This window comes from Fukomys damarensis, unplaced genomic scaffold (assembly GCF_012274545.1).
Source record: "Fukomys damarensis isolate Sample0158 unplaced genomic scaffold, DMR_v1.0_HiC HiC_scaffold_38, whole genome shotgun sequence".
Taxonomy (NCBI): Eukaryota; Metazoa; Chordata; class Mammalia; order Rodentia; family Bathyergidae; genus Fukomys; species Fukomys damarensis.
This window is the reverse complement of record NW_022900950.1, coordinates 3,467,564-3,483,018: the sequence shown is the minus strand read 5'-3', so window position 1 is coordinate 3,483,018 and position 15,455 is coordinate 3,467,564. Positions and strand designations below refer to the sequence as shown.

The window sequence follows — 15,455 nt, the reverse complement described above, 5'->3', positions numbered from 1 at the left end:
TCTGTGCAACAGCTTTCTATTTTAGTGTAGTTCCAGTGCATTATTTTTGTCTGTGCTTTTGGTGTCATATCCATGTACATGGCCAAGACTAATGTCCTCAAGCTTTTCCCCTAGTTTTTTCCCTAGGAATTTTGTAGGTACAAATCTTAGATCTTTAATCTGTTTTAGTTGATTTTTGAGTATGGTATAAGGGTCAGTTTCATTCATTTCAATGTAAAGATCCAGACCCCCCCCCAAACACACACCATTTATTGAGACTGTCCTTTCCATATTGTATGTTCTTGGCATTTTTTGTCAAAGATAAATTAGTGACATATGTGTGGACTTCTTTCTAGAGTCTCTATTCTTTTCAGGTGGGTATCACTGTGCCTGGCAATCCAAGGTAATTTGGGCTAGACATGCAATATTACATCTCTTCATAATCACAGTGTTCTACTTAGCTGTGGTGAAAGCGTCTTTAGGGTCTTTAATATAGCTAAGGCTTTTTCAGAGAATGTCAGCTTCACAGTGATAGGGCAAAATGTGGGAAAGGGGGTACAAGCCCCTCAAGACACCTCTTGTGCTCAGGAACATGCAAGCCCCCTAAACTCCGTCTGCTTGGTTTTTGCAGAGACTGGCACTATGTAAAAATGGTTGTTTAAATCATTATTAACTATTAAGGATGGACTCTGGCTTCCTCTCTCCTTGGATTTTGGTGTAGAAAGGTGGAGGACCTGAGAATTCCAACCCTTTAATTACATGTTTTGTTCCTTGTCAACCAGCCCCCATTCCGAAGCTTTCCACAGCCACAGTCTTATTACATATTAGAAGACACTGCTGAATTGGACATTCTGGAGGTTTTAGGAGCTAAGTACCAAGAAACTGAGATTGCCAAATATATTTCTTAATATGATCACAGTGCCCAATATTTCATCAATTTTGCTTTTTTTTTCACTTTTTTTATCTTATAATCTACCTATTTCTCGATACTCCACCCTTTTTCTGCATGTGCTAGTTGGTTTTCTTAATTGTACTTTAGATTGAATACTAAATTCTGGTCCTTAGTGATCATTTCCAGATAAAGATTAAAATCTCTGATTCATGTTTCAATAAAAGCATTCATTCATTCACTCCTTGAAGATAGCTCTGATGCATTAAATTTTGTATCAGATATTGGGAGTTCTGAGAAAAGTGATCCTTAAAAAAGACTCATATCCAGGTATACATGAACTTTTAATATAATTTTTAAATGTAATGCTGTGTGCAATGTATAGATATATATTAAGTTTTATCAAAATGCAAGAATGAAATAGTTGGTTTTGCCTGATTGGGGCATTATAGAATGAATGCAGACAGAATGAGGATATTGCAGGCATGGGAAATGTAATAGTATGTTAAAAAAATATGAAGTAAGTAAAATTGAATAGAGAATAAGAAAAACACAGTGAAAACTGCCTCAGTAATTTAAGCTGGAGAGATGGAAGCTTGATCTGTTGGGACAAGAAGAGATTAAAATCAAGACAATCAAGAAGTAAATATACTATATACATGATGAGAAAGGAATTTGTGCCCTCATGTAAAACCAATACTTCTAGGTGAAAAAAATCACCTTCCTTAAAAAAAGCTTTTTTTTTCATGGAGAAGATGACTTCCTATCTTATTTTGGGTTCCTAGCTAAGCAGGCCCTGAAGAAAAGATTCCAAAGCATCATTTTATTTAGGAGGTCATACCAGTAGGGGTTTGTGGAAATGAGCCCAAAAAGAAGGCAGCCAATAAAAAGTTTTTACAAATCCATCAAGTTAGAACTGTAACTAAAAACTTAGTTTCAACAATGAACTCTGAAAGCTAGAGGAGAACACAACCCTCAGTTATTCCACACATGTAGTAAGGAATTTATACAATTTATATACCACTTCTTCAGTCATGTCATACTATTCTGTAGCAGAATGGAACTGAATTCTGTGGCACTTATAGACTTCTGCATAGGGGGTCAGGCAGCCAGACAGAGCTGTAAAACACAGAAGGAGAGTGCAGGTAGTTTGGGGGAGGGGTTCCTGGAATTGAACTCGGCACCTTGCGCTTGGAAGTCAGGTGGCGAAACCACTGAGCTAAATCCCCAGCCCTCGTGCAAGTAGTTTGAAGTGAAGCAGATATCCATGAAAGTAAATGTAAGAAAAGGTCAGAGTTACATTTTTGTCCTCAAAAAAGATAATCATGGTCATGAATCTTCATTTTTTTCTACTTATATGCTTTATGATTGCTCTTTATAGTTCTTAAATGTTCTAATACTGAATGTTTTTTGTTTTGTTTCCCCCATGCCAGACTAATCAACACTTTCTGAAAACAATAACTGAGCAAAATGTGGAAATTGAGCAACTTCGAAAACAACTTAGGTATTTTCAAAAATAAATTTTATTAATTAGTAGTTATTTTTCTTCAGGGGGACTAATTATACAATTTTTTCATGTGACTTTTATCTTTCTCCTTTCTATTGGGCTTCTGTCAGTAACTTTTTGTACATATGATTGTCTAGGACATGAAGAGACTAAAATCAAAATGGTTAGTCAGAAGGTAACTTTAACATGGGGGATATATTGCAATGGTAAAACTAGTGACATGGCTGAAAAATAATCCTTTAGAAAAAATTATCGTATACATAGAAGACTACATCATATCTTTTTTTTTGGACTCCCAAGGAAAGAGACCCTAATAAAAGGACTCCAAAGCCCATTGTTTCTTTAAGAGGTGATACTAGGGAGCACTAATAGGAAAGTGGGGAAAGTGAGACAAGAAAGAGAAAGAGAAGTCAACCAATAGATAGCTCTTGACTTGTGATGGGATTACATCCCAGTAAAATCATCTTACATTGAAAAGAGCTAAGTCAAAAATGCATATAACACACCTAACCTGTTGAGGTGACTCACAGAGCTCAGGAAGGCACTATATTTTCCATTCCAACATCATATCATACATATAAATCTGGAAGAAAAAGCCTATAGGGCAGAGATGACAATCCTTGTTTTAGAGAGAGTGCTCACACTGCAACCCAAAACCCACTTGTTTATCGCCAAGTGCCAACACTGCACTTAAACCTGAATACTGAGGTTTTAGTTTAGAAAAACGACTCAGACATTAAAGTCTTTTGTCTTAAAAGAAAAACAAATGACACGTGTGCTATAGGTTCAGCATCATTGCTGTAGGGCGATACCTCAGAGGGTCCAAATGCAGAGCTTCACTGCTCTATTTGTGGAATCAAGTTGTGTCACCCTCCTAGCACATCAGTATGTTTAGCAGCCAGGAAGCTCACTCAGGCCTCTATGTCCAGAGTTTTCACTGGGGTTTATTATATGTATACCACTGACTAGATCATTCCACAGTTTGAATTAAATCTCTGCTCTACCCACTTCCCTCAAGATCAGGAAGTTGGGCCTTTATCATGTGGGTCAAAGCCCCAATCCTGTAATCACATGGGTGTCTTTCCAGCACGGCCAGCTCCCATCCTGTAGCTATCTTGGGGCCAACCATGAGTCTCTTCATTAGCATAAACTTAGGTATAGTCCATTGTCTTAACATAAATGATAAAAATTACTCAGGAAATACCAGGGCTTTACAAGCTCTAACCTTGCCACTTGGGGCAAGATTATTGTACAGCTATGATATAACACAAGAGAAAAATAAAAATCTCATGACTGTTATTAAAAATCTCATGACTTATTTAGAGAGAACTATGATTAACTAAATGTATAACCTAGGTTTGTGTTTATCTTTGTGTGTGTATCTTTACATCTTTGCGTAAAACTGGGATAATATAAACACTTTTTAGTAGCTGAATTTCTTCACTTATTGATATATGAATATATATATATAAATACCCTTTTTTAATGCTGAAGTTAATATTATCAGTTAATGTTACATATGTAGTATTATCATATGATATGTACTATGTTTATTACTCTTATTATTTTCTATTCAGAATTAGTAGAATAACTTTTAAGGACTGCCTATTCATTTACATTAGAATTAGAAAACATTATAATAATGAGTGTGTAACAAACACTCCTAAGTTGTTAAATAATATTTTGTTGCTAATATTCACAAACTTAAGGTGAAACATACCTGATTTAGGACATTTAAGTAAAATAAAAGCCATCTTGGTCACATTTTTTAATAATGAGCTTGATATAACTTTCTTTAAATAATTTTATAGTAATAACAGTAGATATTAGGGCTGGGAATTTAGCTCAGTGGCACTGTGCCTGCCTTGCAAGTGCAAGGCCCTGAGTTTGATCCCTGGTACTGGAACAAAAACCAAAAAACAAACAAACAAAAAAACTAGATGCTAAAGCAAAAAACTAGATGCTAAAACAAATATAAGGCATGGTGGACAAATCTACAATCTTTGTAAAAATTTAGACTCTCATAATTACTGATAAACAGGAACAAGTAATAATGGAGGATATGAATAATGTGATTAACCACTCGATACCTTTAGAACATTGAACTCATTCATTCTTTAGTAGTCACTTAGTGAACATTTACTATGTCCAAAGCTCTGATCTTGGTACATGGGATACATCAATTCACAGTACAGTACAGTTATAGGATTTTCTCTTTTTACAATTTCTAGTAGTAGACAGACAATAAAAATACAATATTCAAATAATAATTAAATAGATAATAAGAGTTGCAGAAAAGTAAAAAAAGATCAGGGTAAGATGTTTTGGGGTGATATTGTTGCACTTTTAAACCTAGTGTTCAGAGTAATCCTCATTGAGAGGTTGAATGTTGAACAAAAGTGTGAAAGATATAAATAAATTAGGTGTACAGTATAGTATTGCAAGAAAAGAAATAGAAATCGCAGAGGTGGAAATAACAGCAAGGAAGCTAGATATGTCTGTTTTCTATTTCTGAGTAACAAACCAATCTAAAATGCTGTGGCTCATACCAGTGCTTTATTTTGGTTATTATTCTTTGGGGACCCACAGAGCTGATTTCCTTATCTCGGGCTGCAAGGCTGATATCTGCTGAACTTGTGTACACTAGCGTGATCGTATTGTACTCTGCTGTGCTGGCCATCCTGTCTGGCAATTGCCGGACTTCACCAGGATAACAATAAAAGTCTTTGTCCTTTGCTTGATGATGAGGTCCCAAGAGTAGCAAGAGAGCAAACCCTGTATGCAAAAATTTCTTTAAGCCTCTGTTGAATCATGTTTATTAACACCTCATGGCAAAGCAGATCAACCCAACTTTAGAAGATGGGGAAATACTTGTCTTGATGGGAAGATTTTCAGTGTCATCTTGCAGAGGTGTAACGTTGAAGAGGAGATATTTGTGGCCATATTTATAGTCTTTCCTGCTAGTATCCTTGGACCACAGTGAGCAAGGAAGAGAATAATAGAAAATGAGATCAGAAAGGTTATGCAGAGTGGCACACGAGATGATACAGGACCTTGTCTGATACTGTGAGGACTTTGTTTTTTTCTGTAGATGAAATGGGGATAGTTTTTAGTAGAATACTGGCATATCTGCCTTATACTTTCATAAGAACATAGCTCTGGCTACCATAATGAAAGTAGACTGCAGAGAGGCAAAAGTGGAAGCAGGGAAACCAGTAAAGGAGCCTATTGCAGTAAGCCAGGCAAAATATCACATTGACCCCACCATGGTGGTAACAGTGAGCTATGGTAAGATGTGGCTGGATTCTATGTGTTACTTAATGTTTTGTGTGGTAGATCCAAGAAGATCCCCTGAAGTTGGATGGAGGCAATGGGGAGAGATATTAAGGCATCAGAGATAATGCCAAGGTTCTCCTCAAGCAACTGGCAAAATGTCATTGCTGTGGTCTGAGAGGTCTCTGTAGCTTTCCTTATTGAGAAGTAAAGGAAAAGAGGAGGAATCAACAAAGAAGCTGGGAAGAGACCAAGAGGAAAACTAGGAAGTGTAGGGTCCTAAAAGCCGAATAAGGGAAGCATAAGAAGGAGAAAGGAAAGATCGTTGAAGCAAGTGCTGATGATTGATAGAGTAGGAAGAGTCTGGGAATTGAACATTGATGTTAACAAAAAGGAGGTTATGTTAGTTTTCTAGGGCTGCTATATCAAATTACCACAAAAGCAATGACTTAAAATAATAGAAATTTATTCACTTCTAATTCTAGATACTGTAAATATGAAATCTCAGCAGCAGGGACTCCCCCCACCTTCTCCCCTTTTCTCCCTTTCTCTTCCTCTCCCTCTGAAGCGCCAGTGGAGAGCTCTTTAGGGAAGAATCTTTCATTGTATCTGCCAGCTTTTGGTGACCTGCAGTATTTCTCAAATTGTGGCCACTATCTCAAACCTGTCTTCCTCGTATCTGTTTCCTGTGTACCTTTTCCTCTTGGAGATCTTTCCTTTAATCTAAAAAGACTATATTGTCAAGTAATGTTTTAGGCAGATGTGAATTTAGGGGTGAGAAGAGACTGTTCGCCCACTATAGAGATCATTGTGATTTTGAGAGAAGATCTGCAGACTCTTTCTTTTTGTATTCAAACAAAACATTTAAAAGTGTTGATCACATTTGGTGCTCTAAAGCATAATTCTTTTTTTCTTTTGGTGATTGAACCTAAAGCTTGCAAGGCAAGTGGTGGAATCACCGAGCTAAATCCCCGGCCCCATAATTCTTAATTTTTGAAGGATTGATGTAACATAGACCTACAGTTTCTAATGACAGTACTAAAAGGTTATAAATCAGTTGCAAAAAGGATACTTAGGTAATTACCATGTTTAGAATTCAAGAAGCATAATCATCCATGGCTTAAACATTTGGTACAAATCCAATGAAAACCTAGTAAGATTTTGAAAAGCTGATTCTAAAATTTATATAAATGTATAGAAGGTGAAGAATAGACAAGATGGTTTTGAAGAGGATGCACAGAACGGGGAAACTTCTTAAAACATATATAAAGATACACTATAAAGCAAAAGTAAAATAAAGTATTGTTACATGGTAGACAAACTAAAAACTAGAGAGGCCAGAAATAGACACACACTAGCAGGAACTGTTGTAGCTCCCAAACATGGCTACAAATCCTTCCTTTCTACTTTTATTTATGCCCTTTGTAAGCTAATTTTTGTGGCATCAAGAAGTATCATAGTAGAAGTACTTAATTTTCTGGCAGTAGGATATCAGATAGGCTAAGCAATATATTAGTACAAATTTAACATATATAATCTGAGCAGAATGAGCAATAATTTATCAACTATGGAAGTAAAATAAGATTTAATGAGGGTTTTAATTATAGTGTACATTTTTTATTTTAAAAAATGAACAGGAAGATGGAACAGTACTTTTCCCTGTTTCTTCTTTACATGTTTTTCCCTGTTCCTTCTGTACATCTTAAAACCCTGGCCATTATGTACAAAATAAAAGTAGGAAGACCTAGAAAAGAAAAAAGAAAACAGACCCTCTAGCTACCTGAAGATCTAAGAAATGACACCATGGTAGATTTCTTACTGTTTTTATTTTCTGCCTCATGTACACTAGACTTGAAACTGCAAAGACTAGAAACCTGACAGTACCATACCCAAAACAAATAAGAGCCCAACAAAGATCTACTTTCTCAAGCCAAAGAACCAAGAAAGGGCATCTTAGCATGACAAAAAAACTTTTAGACAATAACCTCTCTACTCCAAATAGTACAGAAAAGACCTGTAGACCAATCTATACCCGTGCCTGTAACGGTGTAGTGGGGAACATGGGCTTCTACTTAGCAAGGCAACCCCCTTTACCCTAAATGAACAGCATCGCAGAAAATACATCAGAATAGTTTTAAATGGTGTTTGGATCTCATAATATCCCAAAGGCCCAGTTTTCTATCAGAAATTACTTACAATTCCAAGAGTCAAGAAAATCTCAACTGGAATGAAAAAAATGACAGAGATGTTGTAACTATTTGACAAGGATTTTTAAATAGCCACAATAAAACATATACATGATCAGTCATGAACAACCTTGAAGCATAAGAAAAAATAGAAATTCCTAACAAAAACATGAGAAATCTCAGCAAAGAGATTGAAGATTTATAGAACAATTAAGAAGAAAATTTATGTACCATTATAGTTTTTCACACCAGAGAAACTATTCAGTATTTATACATGTGTGACTTATTTATTTCACTTAGGAGTTTATCTTCAATATGTATCTATTTTCCTATGAATGAATCTGATTTCTCATTCTTTATGGCTGAATAGTATTCCATTTTATAGAAAAACCACATCTTCTTTATCCAGTCTCCAACTGATGGGCAAATGGGCTGTTTCCAAGTTTTACCTATTACAAACTGTGCCACTATAAACATAGGTGCACATATGTCATTGTGATATGATTCTTTTAATTTTTTTGGAAAGATGCCCAGCAGAGGGATGGCTGGGTCGAATGGAACCTCTAATCCCAGGTCTTTGAGGTATCTCCATATTGATTTCCATAGTGGTTGCACCAGTCTGCACTCCCATCAACAATGGAGAAGGGTTCCTTTCTCCCCACAACCCCGCCAACATTTGTTACTGGTTGATTTCTTGCTAGCAGCCATTCTTTGTGGGGTGAGGTGGAATCTCAGTGTTGTTTTTATCTATGTCTCTCGAATGAACAGTGATGTGGAACATTTTTTCATATGATTACTTGCTGCTTTTACTTCTTTGTCTGAGAAATGTCTGTTCATATCAGATGCCCATTTTTGAATCAGGTCTTTATTTGGGGGGAGGGGCTGATTGTTTTGAGTTCTTCATATATTCTAGATAAGAGTCCTTTGAGGAGCAGCTGGTAAAAATTTTTTCCCACAGTGTAGGTTGTTTTTTAGTTCTGTTGATGATTTCTTTTGCAGTGCAGAAGCTTTTTAAGAAGATCCTAATTATATAATTGACAATGTGAAATAGGAAGAAAGGGCTAAAGGTGTAGGGAAGTGGGAAGGGTAGGTGAAAGGTAATAAGGGAAACAAAAAAAATGAGAAAATGAAAAAATGGAAATAAAATATTTGTAAATAGGGAATGGAGGAGGGGGTGAAGGGAGGGCAGGGACAAGGGGAAAAATGAGAACCAAGACCTGTCATGTAAAGCTACAAGATCAAAAATGATGAATGTAACTGTACTGTATACCTAACATGTATCAATAAACTCAATGAGAGAAAAAAAAAAGAAAATTTAGAATTACTATTCTTGTCTGGGGTTCAATTTTCTAATAAAAATATCTTCCCAGATCTTTACAATTGAAATTAGTGTAATTTGTGTTAAAATGGTTATAGTTTGTTCACATATGTGTAAATGTATTTATATGTGTGTATGAGTGAGATAGATTTGATGATACATTCCTAACTTGATGAAATAGTAAAATGCTAGTTAGCAAAACTGTTGTGTAGAAGAATAATAAATGAAATTATCAGAGTGATCTTGGTCAAATAGAATGAAATAAAAGTATATATAGAAGTTGGCCTATGACAGAGTGGGCAATATAAATCAGTAAGGAAAGAATGTTGTTAGGATTGATTATTATAAATGAAAAAATTGTAAAGTTTTGCTTTTCACATTTAGTATTTATATGGTTTTAAGGATTAAATATCTAAATGTGAAAAGCTAAACTTTAAAAATTCTTTTTAAAAAATTAGAGTACCTTTCTTTAACATTGTGCTAAGGAAAGATTTCCTTTTTTTCCCCCCAGTATTGGGGATCAAACTTGGGCCCTTGCACTTGTGAAGCAGGAGGTGAAACCACTGAGCCAAATCCCAGGCCCTGAAATATTTCTTTTTTAATTTTTAAATTAAATTTATTTTGGCTGGTACATAAAATTATACATATTAATGGAATAAAATGACATTTTTGTTTCGGTGAATGCATACAGTATATTACAAAAGTATTTCTTACCAGGATTTACAAAAAGCCTTAAAGGAATAGATTTATATAATTGACTATGTTAAAATATAAAACTTGTTAATAAAACAGCATGTCAAAAAAAAAAAAAGTGAACCAAACACAAGACATCTGCTATGCATTTAACTGAGAACAGATTAATATTGAGGATTCACTAAGTAAGCATCAGTGGGAATAAATAAAAGCCCACAGAAAATTGTGCTGAGGCTGTGAACACCCATTTCAAATGTCATAGTAGGCCAGGCATGACAGTGCACACCTGTAATCCAAGTACTTAGGCTGAGGCAGGGAGGCTTGCCTTGAGTTCAAGGTCAGCTTGGGTTGCACAGTGAGTTCAGGGCCAGCCTGAACCACATAAAGAGACCCTATCTCAAAAAAGAAAAGAAAAGAAAAGAAAGTCATAGCAGTCAGGAAGGTGCAAGTTAAAACAATCTGATACAGATTGAATATTCCTTATCTAATTTAGGACCAGAAGTGTTACATATTTTGTATTTTTTTCAAATTTTGGAGCATTTGTCTTTCTCTAATGAACTATCTTGAGATGAGCCCCAGTCTAAACATGAAATTCATTTGTATTTTACATATACCTCACACACATAGCCTGAAGGTAATTTTAGACACCATATTTAGTTCACCTGAGTTTGAACTGTGACCTGTCACTTGCGGTCAAGTGTGAAATTTGCCACTTGTGCTGTCTGTCACATCAGTGCCCAAAAAGTTTTCAGTTTTGAAATATTTCTGGACTTCGTATTTCTGGATTGGGGGTGCTCAACCTGTAATACTTCATAATCAGTGTCAAAAAAAGTAGAATGTAATAGCAAGATGTAAAGGATTATAATATTATACAATTTATATTATATATATATTTCAGGTATTGTAAATAATAGTGCAGTCAATTATGGATATATATTTTAGCTATATGTACAGATATCTATAATCAGATATAATAAAAAATACATATTGCGTATATGTGTGTATTTATAAGAGTAAAGTAATAACATTTCCAGAAATCATAGACTTTAACTTCAAGTTAGTTATCTCTGTGGAGTGAGGCTATTGGTATGAGTAGGGAATTGAAAGCAGCCTAGATGTCTATCACTAAAGGAATGGTTAGGCAAAATATGGCAATTACATCTGTGGAAACTATGATCATTTACAAACATGTTATTACATTTAACGATAGAGTTATAGCACCATATGTACTTGTAAAAAGTAATTTAATTTTAAAATATATGACTTTAGCATCAAGGCATATAGTCAGTAACTGTATTTTGCATGTCATATATTCAAAGATTATATCATATTTTAATATGCACTTACAAAATAGAGGGGAGTAAGAGAGGGATTGTGAAACAAAAAATAAATAAGAGCAGTCTTACAACTAATGATAATGGAATAATGGGATTAGCTCAACCCTAGTCAAGACTCTGAAAAGAGTGCATAGAAGGAAAAGTAAGAATGTAAGATTTGTAGCATATGTATGGTAAGCCAGAAAGCAGAGGTCCTAAAAGGAAAACAAATAAGGAAATTGGTTTATAAAGACCTGCAATCATAGTATGATAAAGGAAATGAAAAATAAAAATGCATATAAAATTATATATGGGAAAATGGGCAGAATTTGGTGATATAAGCTTCAGGTTCAAAAAAAAAAATCACGCGATTTTATTTCCTAGATGATGTCTTAATGATCACCTAATTTAACTTTCTAGTTTTGTAAAAGAAACCAAGCTGAACAAAAGCTCAGAAACTATTTGTCTTGCCAAGGGTTGCACAACAAACTCATAAAAGAGCCAAATTAGAACTCACAAAATATCTTTTAATTGCTAACCTAGTGAGCTTCTAAGCCTGGCTCTCTGACAGTATTCACAGCAGTAAGGAAGTCAAAATTGAGAATTGATTGAGAAAGAAAGGATTATGTGTGGATACGCTGATTTTTGACATCTGTGTGGAAGATTCATTTGGCTTATGAACATTTGGCCTAATGATTAAAAGTTGAGATGAATAAATTTAGATTGATAAAGCTAGTTGTGGATTTTTAAAGCCCAAAAGGTCCTAAGTACTGAATTGTCCGTGAGCAATTTTGCCATAATATTTACTGACAGTATTCCATAGCTTAACATTAAGCAGCTCAGGGTTGTGTACATAAAACTATGCTCGTTTTTCCTGTCACAGATTTGAAGGAACATAAGGATAAGCAGATGCTTCTTTTAGAGAAAAAGGTGTTGCTTTCAAATTTGACAGATTCTGAATGATGGGCATATTGACATTACCAGAATTTAGGTTATGAGATGCTGTATATCACCATGCCAAGAATAACTAAATTAGAAACTCTTTAAACACGTTTTTACTCACACTGAAACATATTAGTTTCATTTGTTGTCTGATAATGTGTAAAAAACTAAAATCATGTGAATTTATAATTAAAGTTTTTATCATTTTCATTTTTGAGAGTTTTTGGTGATACTCTGTCAAAGCAGATAAAACTCCTTGGCCTATTTTGATAAGAACCTTCATTCATCTATTCATGTAGTCCTCCCCAACCCTCCAGTTATGTATAAATTGTTCCAAGTAGTCATTTTGCTGTTTCTAAGAAAAGATCTTTTGGTTCCTTCCTTTTTGAACTTAATATTGTTTCTTAGAAAATTCTTAATTTTTTTAAACCTAACTAAAACTTGCCTTCTGTAGAAAGATTTCTCTCATTTATTTTTATCAAATTTTTACTCTTCTGTCCTTATGCATCAACTGGAGTACTTAATCATTTAAACTAAAATTCCTGCTGTTTTTCTTTGAATTATTTTTCATTCTGTATGTTGTTTATAACTTAATTCAGTTAGGTTGTGGGAAAAGTCATTTTCTATGTCAAGTGTTCTCAGATTTTACATTTGTTAAGCCTTTGAAGGAAAAGATAGTCATTTGTTTATCTTTTAGCAAGAACCAGTGCTGTCTTTGTAAAAGGATATGCTATAAGGATTGACTAAATTATTTTCGTAGGTATTCACATTAATTTCTTTGCACAGTGGCATCATCAGAATATTTGTTCAAAATAATTTTAGCTGGGAAGAAATGGTCGCATTAACAAACATAAAGAAATACATAACTTGTCTATCAGTTTATATGTACTGAGACCTTGAAAATGTACAGGTGCTGAGGATAGACAGTCCATTTAAGTATGATGCAACACGATAGTCTTCAAAGTGTTTCAATTTGACCCATTTCGTCTAATGCATACTTTGATAGCAGCAGCAGTCTCTGGGTAAGGATGAGATCTTATTAAATTTTCTAGCTCCAAGTTACCTGTATTATATCTATCCGTTTCTCAGAGGCACTAGAAATACAAAAGGCTCTACAATGAGCTTATGACCATAATTTCTGAATCTGTTCTCTGTATTTGGGAATGGTACCACCCGATACCTGATCAGAAAATTAAGAAGCAACATAGATTCTTTTCTCCTAGCTCTACCTTATAAATTACCTCAGATTCTTCACTTCACCATCACTGTATCATTGTTGCCTTTTTAAGTCCATCTCATCTGAGCTGAGGCAGGACCCTGCAAATTGGTTCCTCCCATCTTCCTTTTTCATACTATCAACAGAATGATCTTCCTAAAATAAAATCTGATCATATCACTTCCCCTCAATGGCTACTAAATGCCTCCATGATATAATCCACATTAGTCATTATGACATAAATTTTTCTATGACCTGACCTTTGGCGATTACTTGTCGCTCCTGTAGTAGAGATGCAGCATGCAGAGAAGCCACCTGGGCTTGCCTTGTGTGAGCAAATGAAGCTTGTTTATTCATTCAAGTGGAAAGCAGACAAGCTGATTCTGACAATGGAACCAGAACCAGCATCAAGGAAAGAGCGAAGTTTCTAAGGGAGAAATGTTTGCCAGGCATTGGAGGTAGTTGTTAGGCATTGTTCTGAGACATCATTGGCTTAAGGAATCTGGGGGCAGAGATAATATGGCCATGGCAGCAGTGCAGATATTCCTCAGAATTGAAGGCAAATATAAATATAGCTGCACTTGGACTTACTAGAACTCTGCAATGGTGGGAACTCTGCAACAGCTTTTCCTGTGACAGGCTTGCAGTGGTCTTCCTAGTGGGCACAACATTCCTGTCTCTTTATTGTTATAAAGAGAAAAGAGTGTTTCTCAGCATTTCTCAATCCTGTTTCTCAGGATTGCTTAATGGAGGATGTGCAGATGGCATGGACTCTTTAATTGGGAGAGATCTTGGAGGACGGGATGGTGCAGGTTGGCCAGAGTAACCATTTGCCACATTGACTGATTACTGATAGCCTTAACTTGACTTTGGAGGAATCCTGAGAGAATCTTCAGGAGGCATGGCCCAATGAGGAAGAGGAGGAGAATATAAATGAAAGGGCCAGTTAATGGAAGTAGCCTAGCTCCATATATCAGTCCAAGAATCAGACATGCATGTCCAATTTATGCATCTCTGTCAGTTAGCTTTTTTTGCCGCATCTCATACAATGCCTGACTAGTTAGTGTAAAACGATATCCTTCTCCTAAAAAGATGCATAACACTCCTTTCTCGGCTGTTAGAAGACCTAAACATCTATGATTTTGAAGTGTCACCACTGCCATGGAGTCTACTGGTTCTGTAAAGTAAGAATGGGGTTGGCTGTTTCTTTGAGGCTGTAAGAGAGATCTTGGGATAGGAAACTGTCATAGCTTAGGGAGTTAGCTAGTTCTGTTATTCTGGTCCCTACAGCGTGGCAGTACCCAGACCGAGAGGCAGGGGTATTATTAGGTCTCCATGTTGTTGAATCAAGGCTCTTATCGATAGTAACAGGCAGGCTCTGGCTTCCTGGGACAGTATCTGTCTTTGGGCTGAGATATGTTAGAGTGCACATGCCAGTCTAGTTATGGGGAAGACATAAATGGGTGAATATCCCACAAAGTCAGAAAATGTCTTGAATGAGTTTCAAAATTGGTTATTGATGCTAAAGAGTTGTGAAGGTTTCTTGTTGTCATTCTCCAAGATGCCCAGAGTACCTGGCAGGACAGCTCACGACAGAAGCTGGTAGGGCCCGTAATGGGGATGTCATTGACATTTAGTGTTCTGTTTTACCAGTGAAAGAAGAATCTTTTGTGACGAGTAGTTAAAGGGGGACAAGAGAAGGCAATCTGAGCAAGTAGGAGACTGGTTACAGGGGTCCATGGATATATTGTCTTACATGGGAAGTGTTGGCCATTACAGAAATCTGAGTGTTTGTTAAGCAATGATATTGTTATTATTTTAGGAGGGCCAGAAAAGCAAACAGGCTGAGTCAGTGAGGCATCTTGAGCAACCTGGTAATTGATATGGTCAGCTCGGGCTATTAATTATAACATATAGTTATATGGTGGGGTAGTAGATGTCCTAGTGGTGTACCAGAGGTTGGATTATGCTGAATGCAGATGGAGGCTTGGAAGATCAGACTAGTATTGGTGGTTATAGGACCACATACGAGCTTTCTTATTCAGAGAGGTTAGTGATATAAGACTGACTGAGTCAGGCCATAGGCTCTGTCTTAAGGTTTTCTTTTTCTTTCTTTTTTTTTTTTTTTTTTTTTTT

At 35.7% G+C, this 15,455-nt stretch overlaps 1 protein-coding gene across 4 annotated transcripts in view; it reads left to right on the top strand.

The window, feature by feature from the left end:
- Window positions 1–15,455, top strand: part of Sclt1 (sodium channel and clathrin linker 1) — a 168,371-nt gene that overhangs the window by 49,151 nt on the left and 103,765 nt on the right. For all 4 annotated transcript variants that reach the window (XM_010618878.3, XM_010618874.3, XM_010618875.2 and 1 more), the window contains one exon: window positions 2,302–2,372. In XM_010618878.3, coding sequence (XP_010617180.1) covers window positions 2,302–2,372 — 71 coding nt within the window. The remainder of the gene's footprint in view (window positions 1–2,301; window positions 2,373–15,455) is intronic.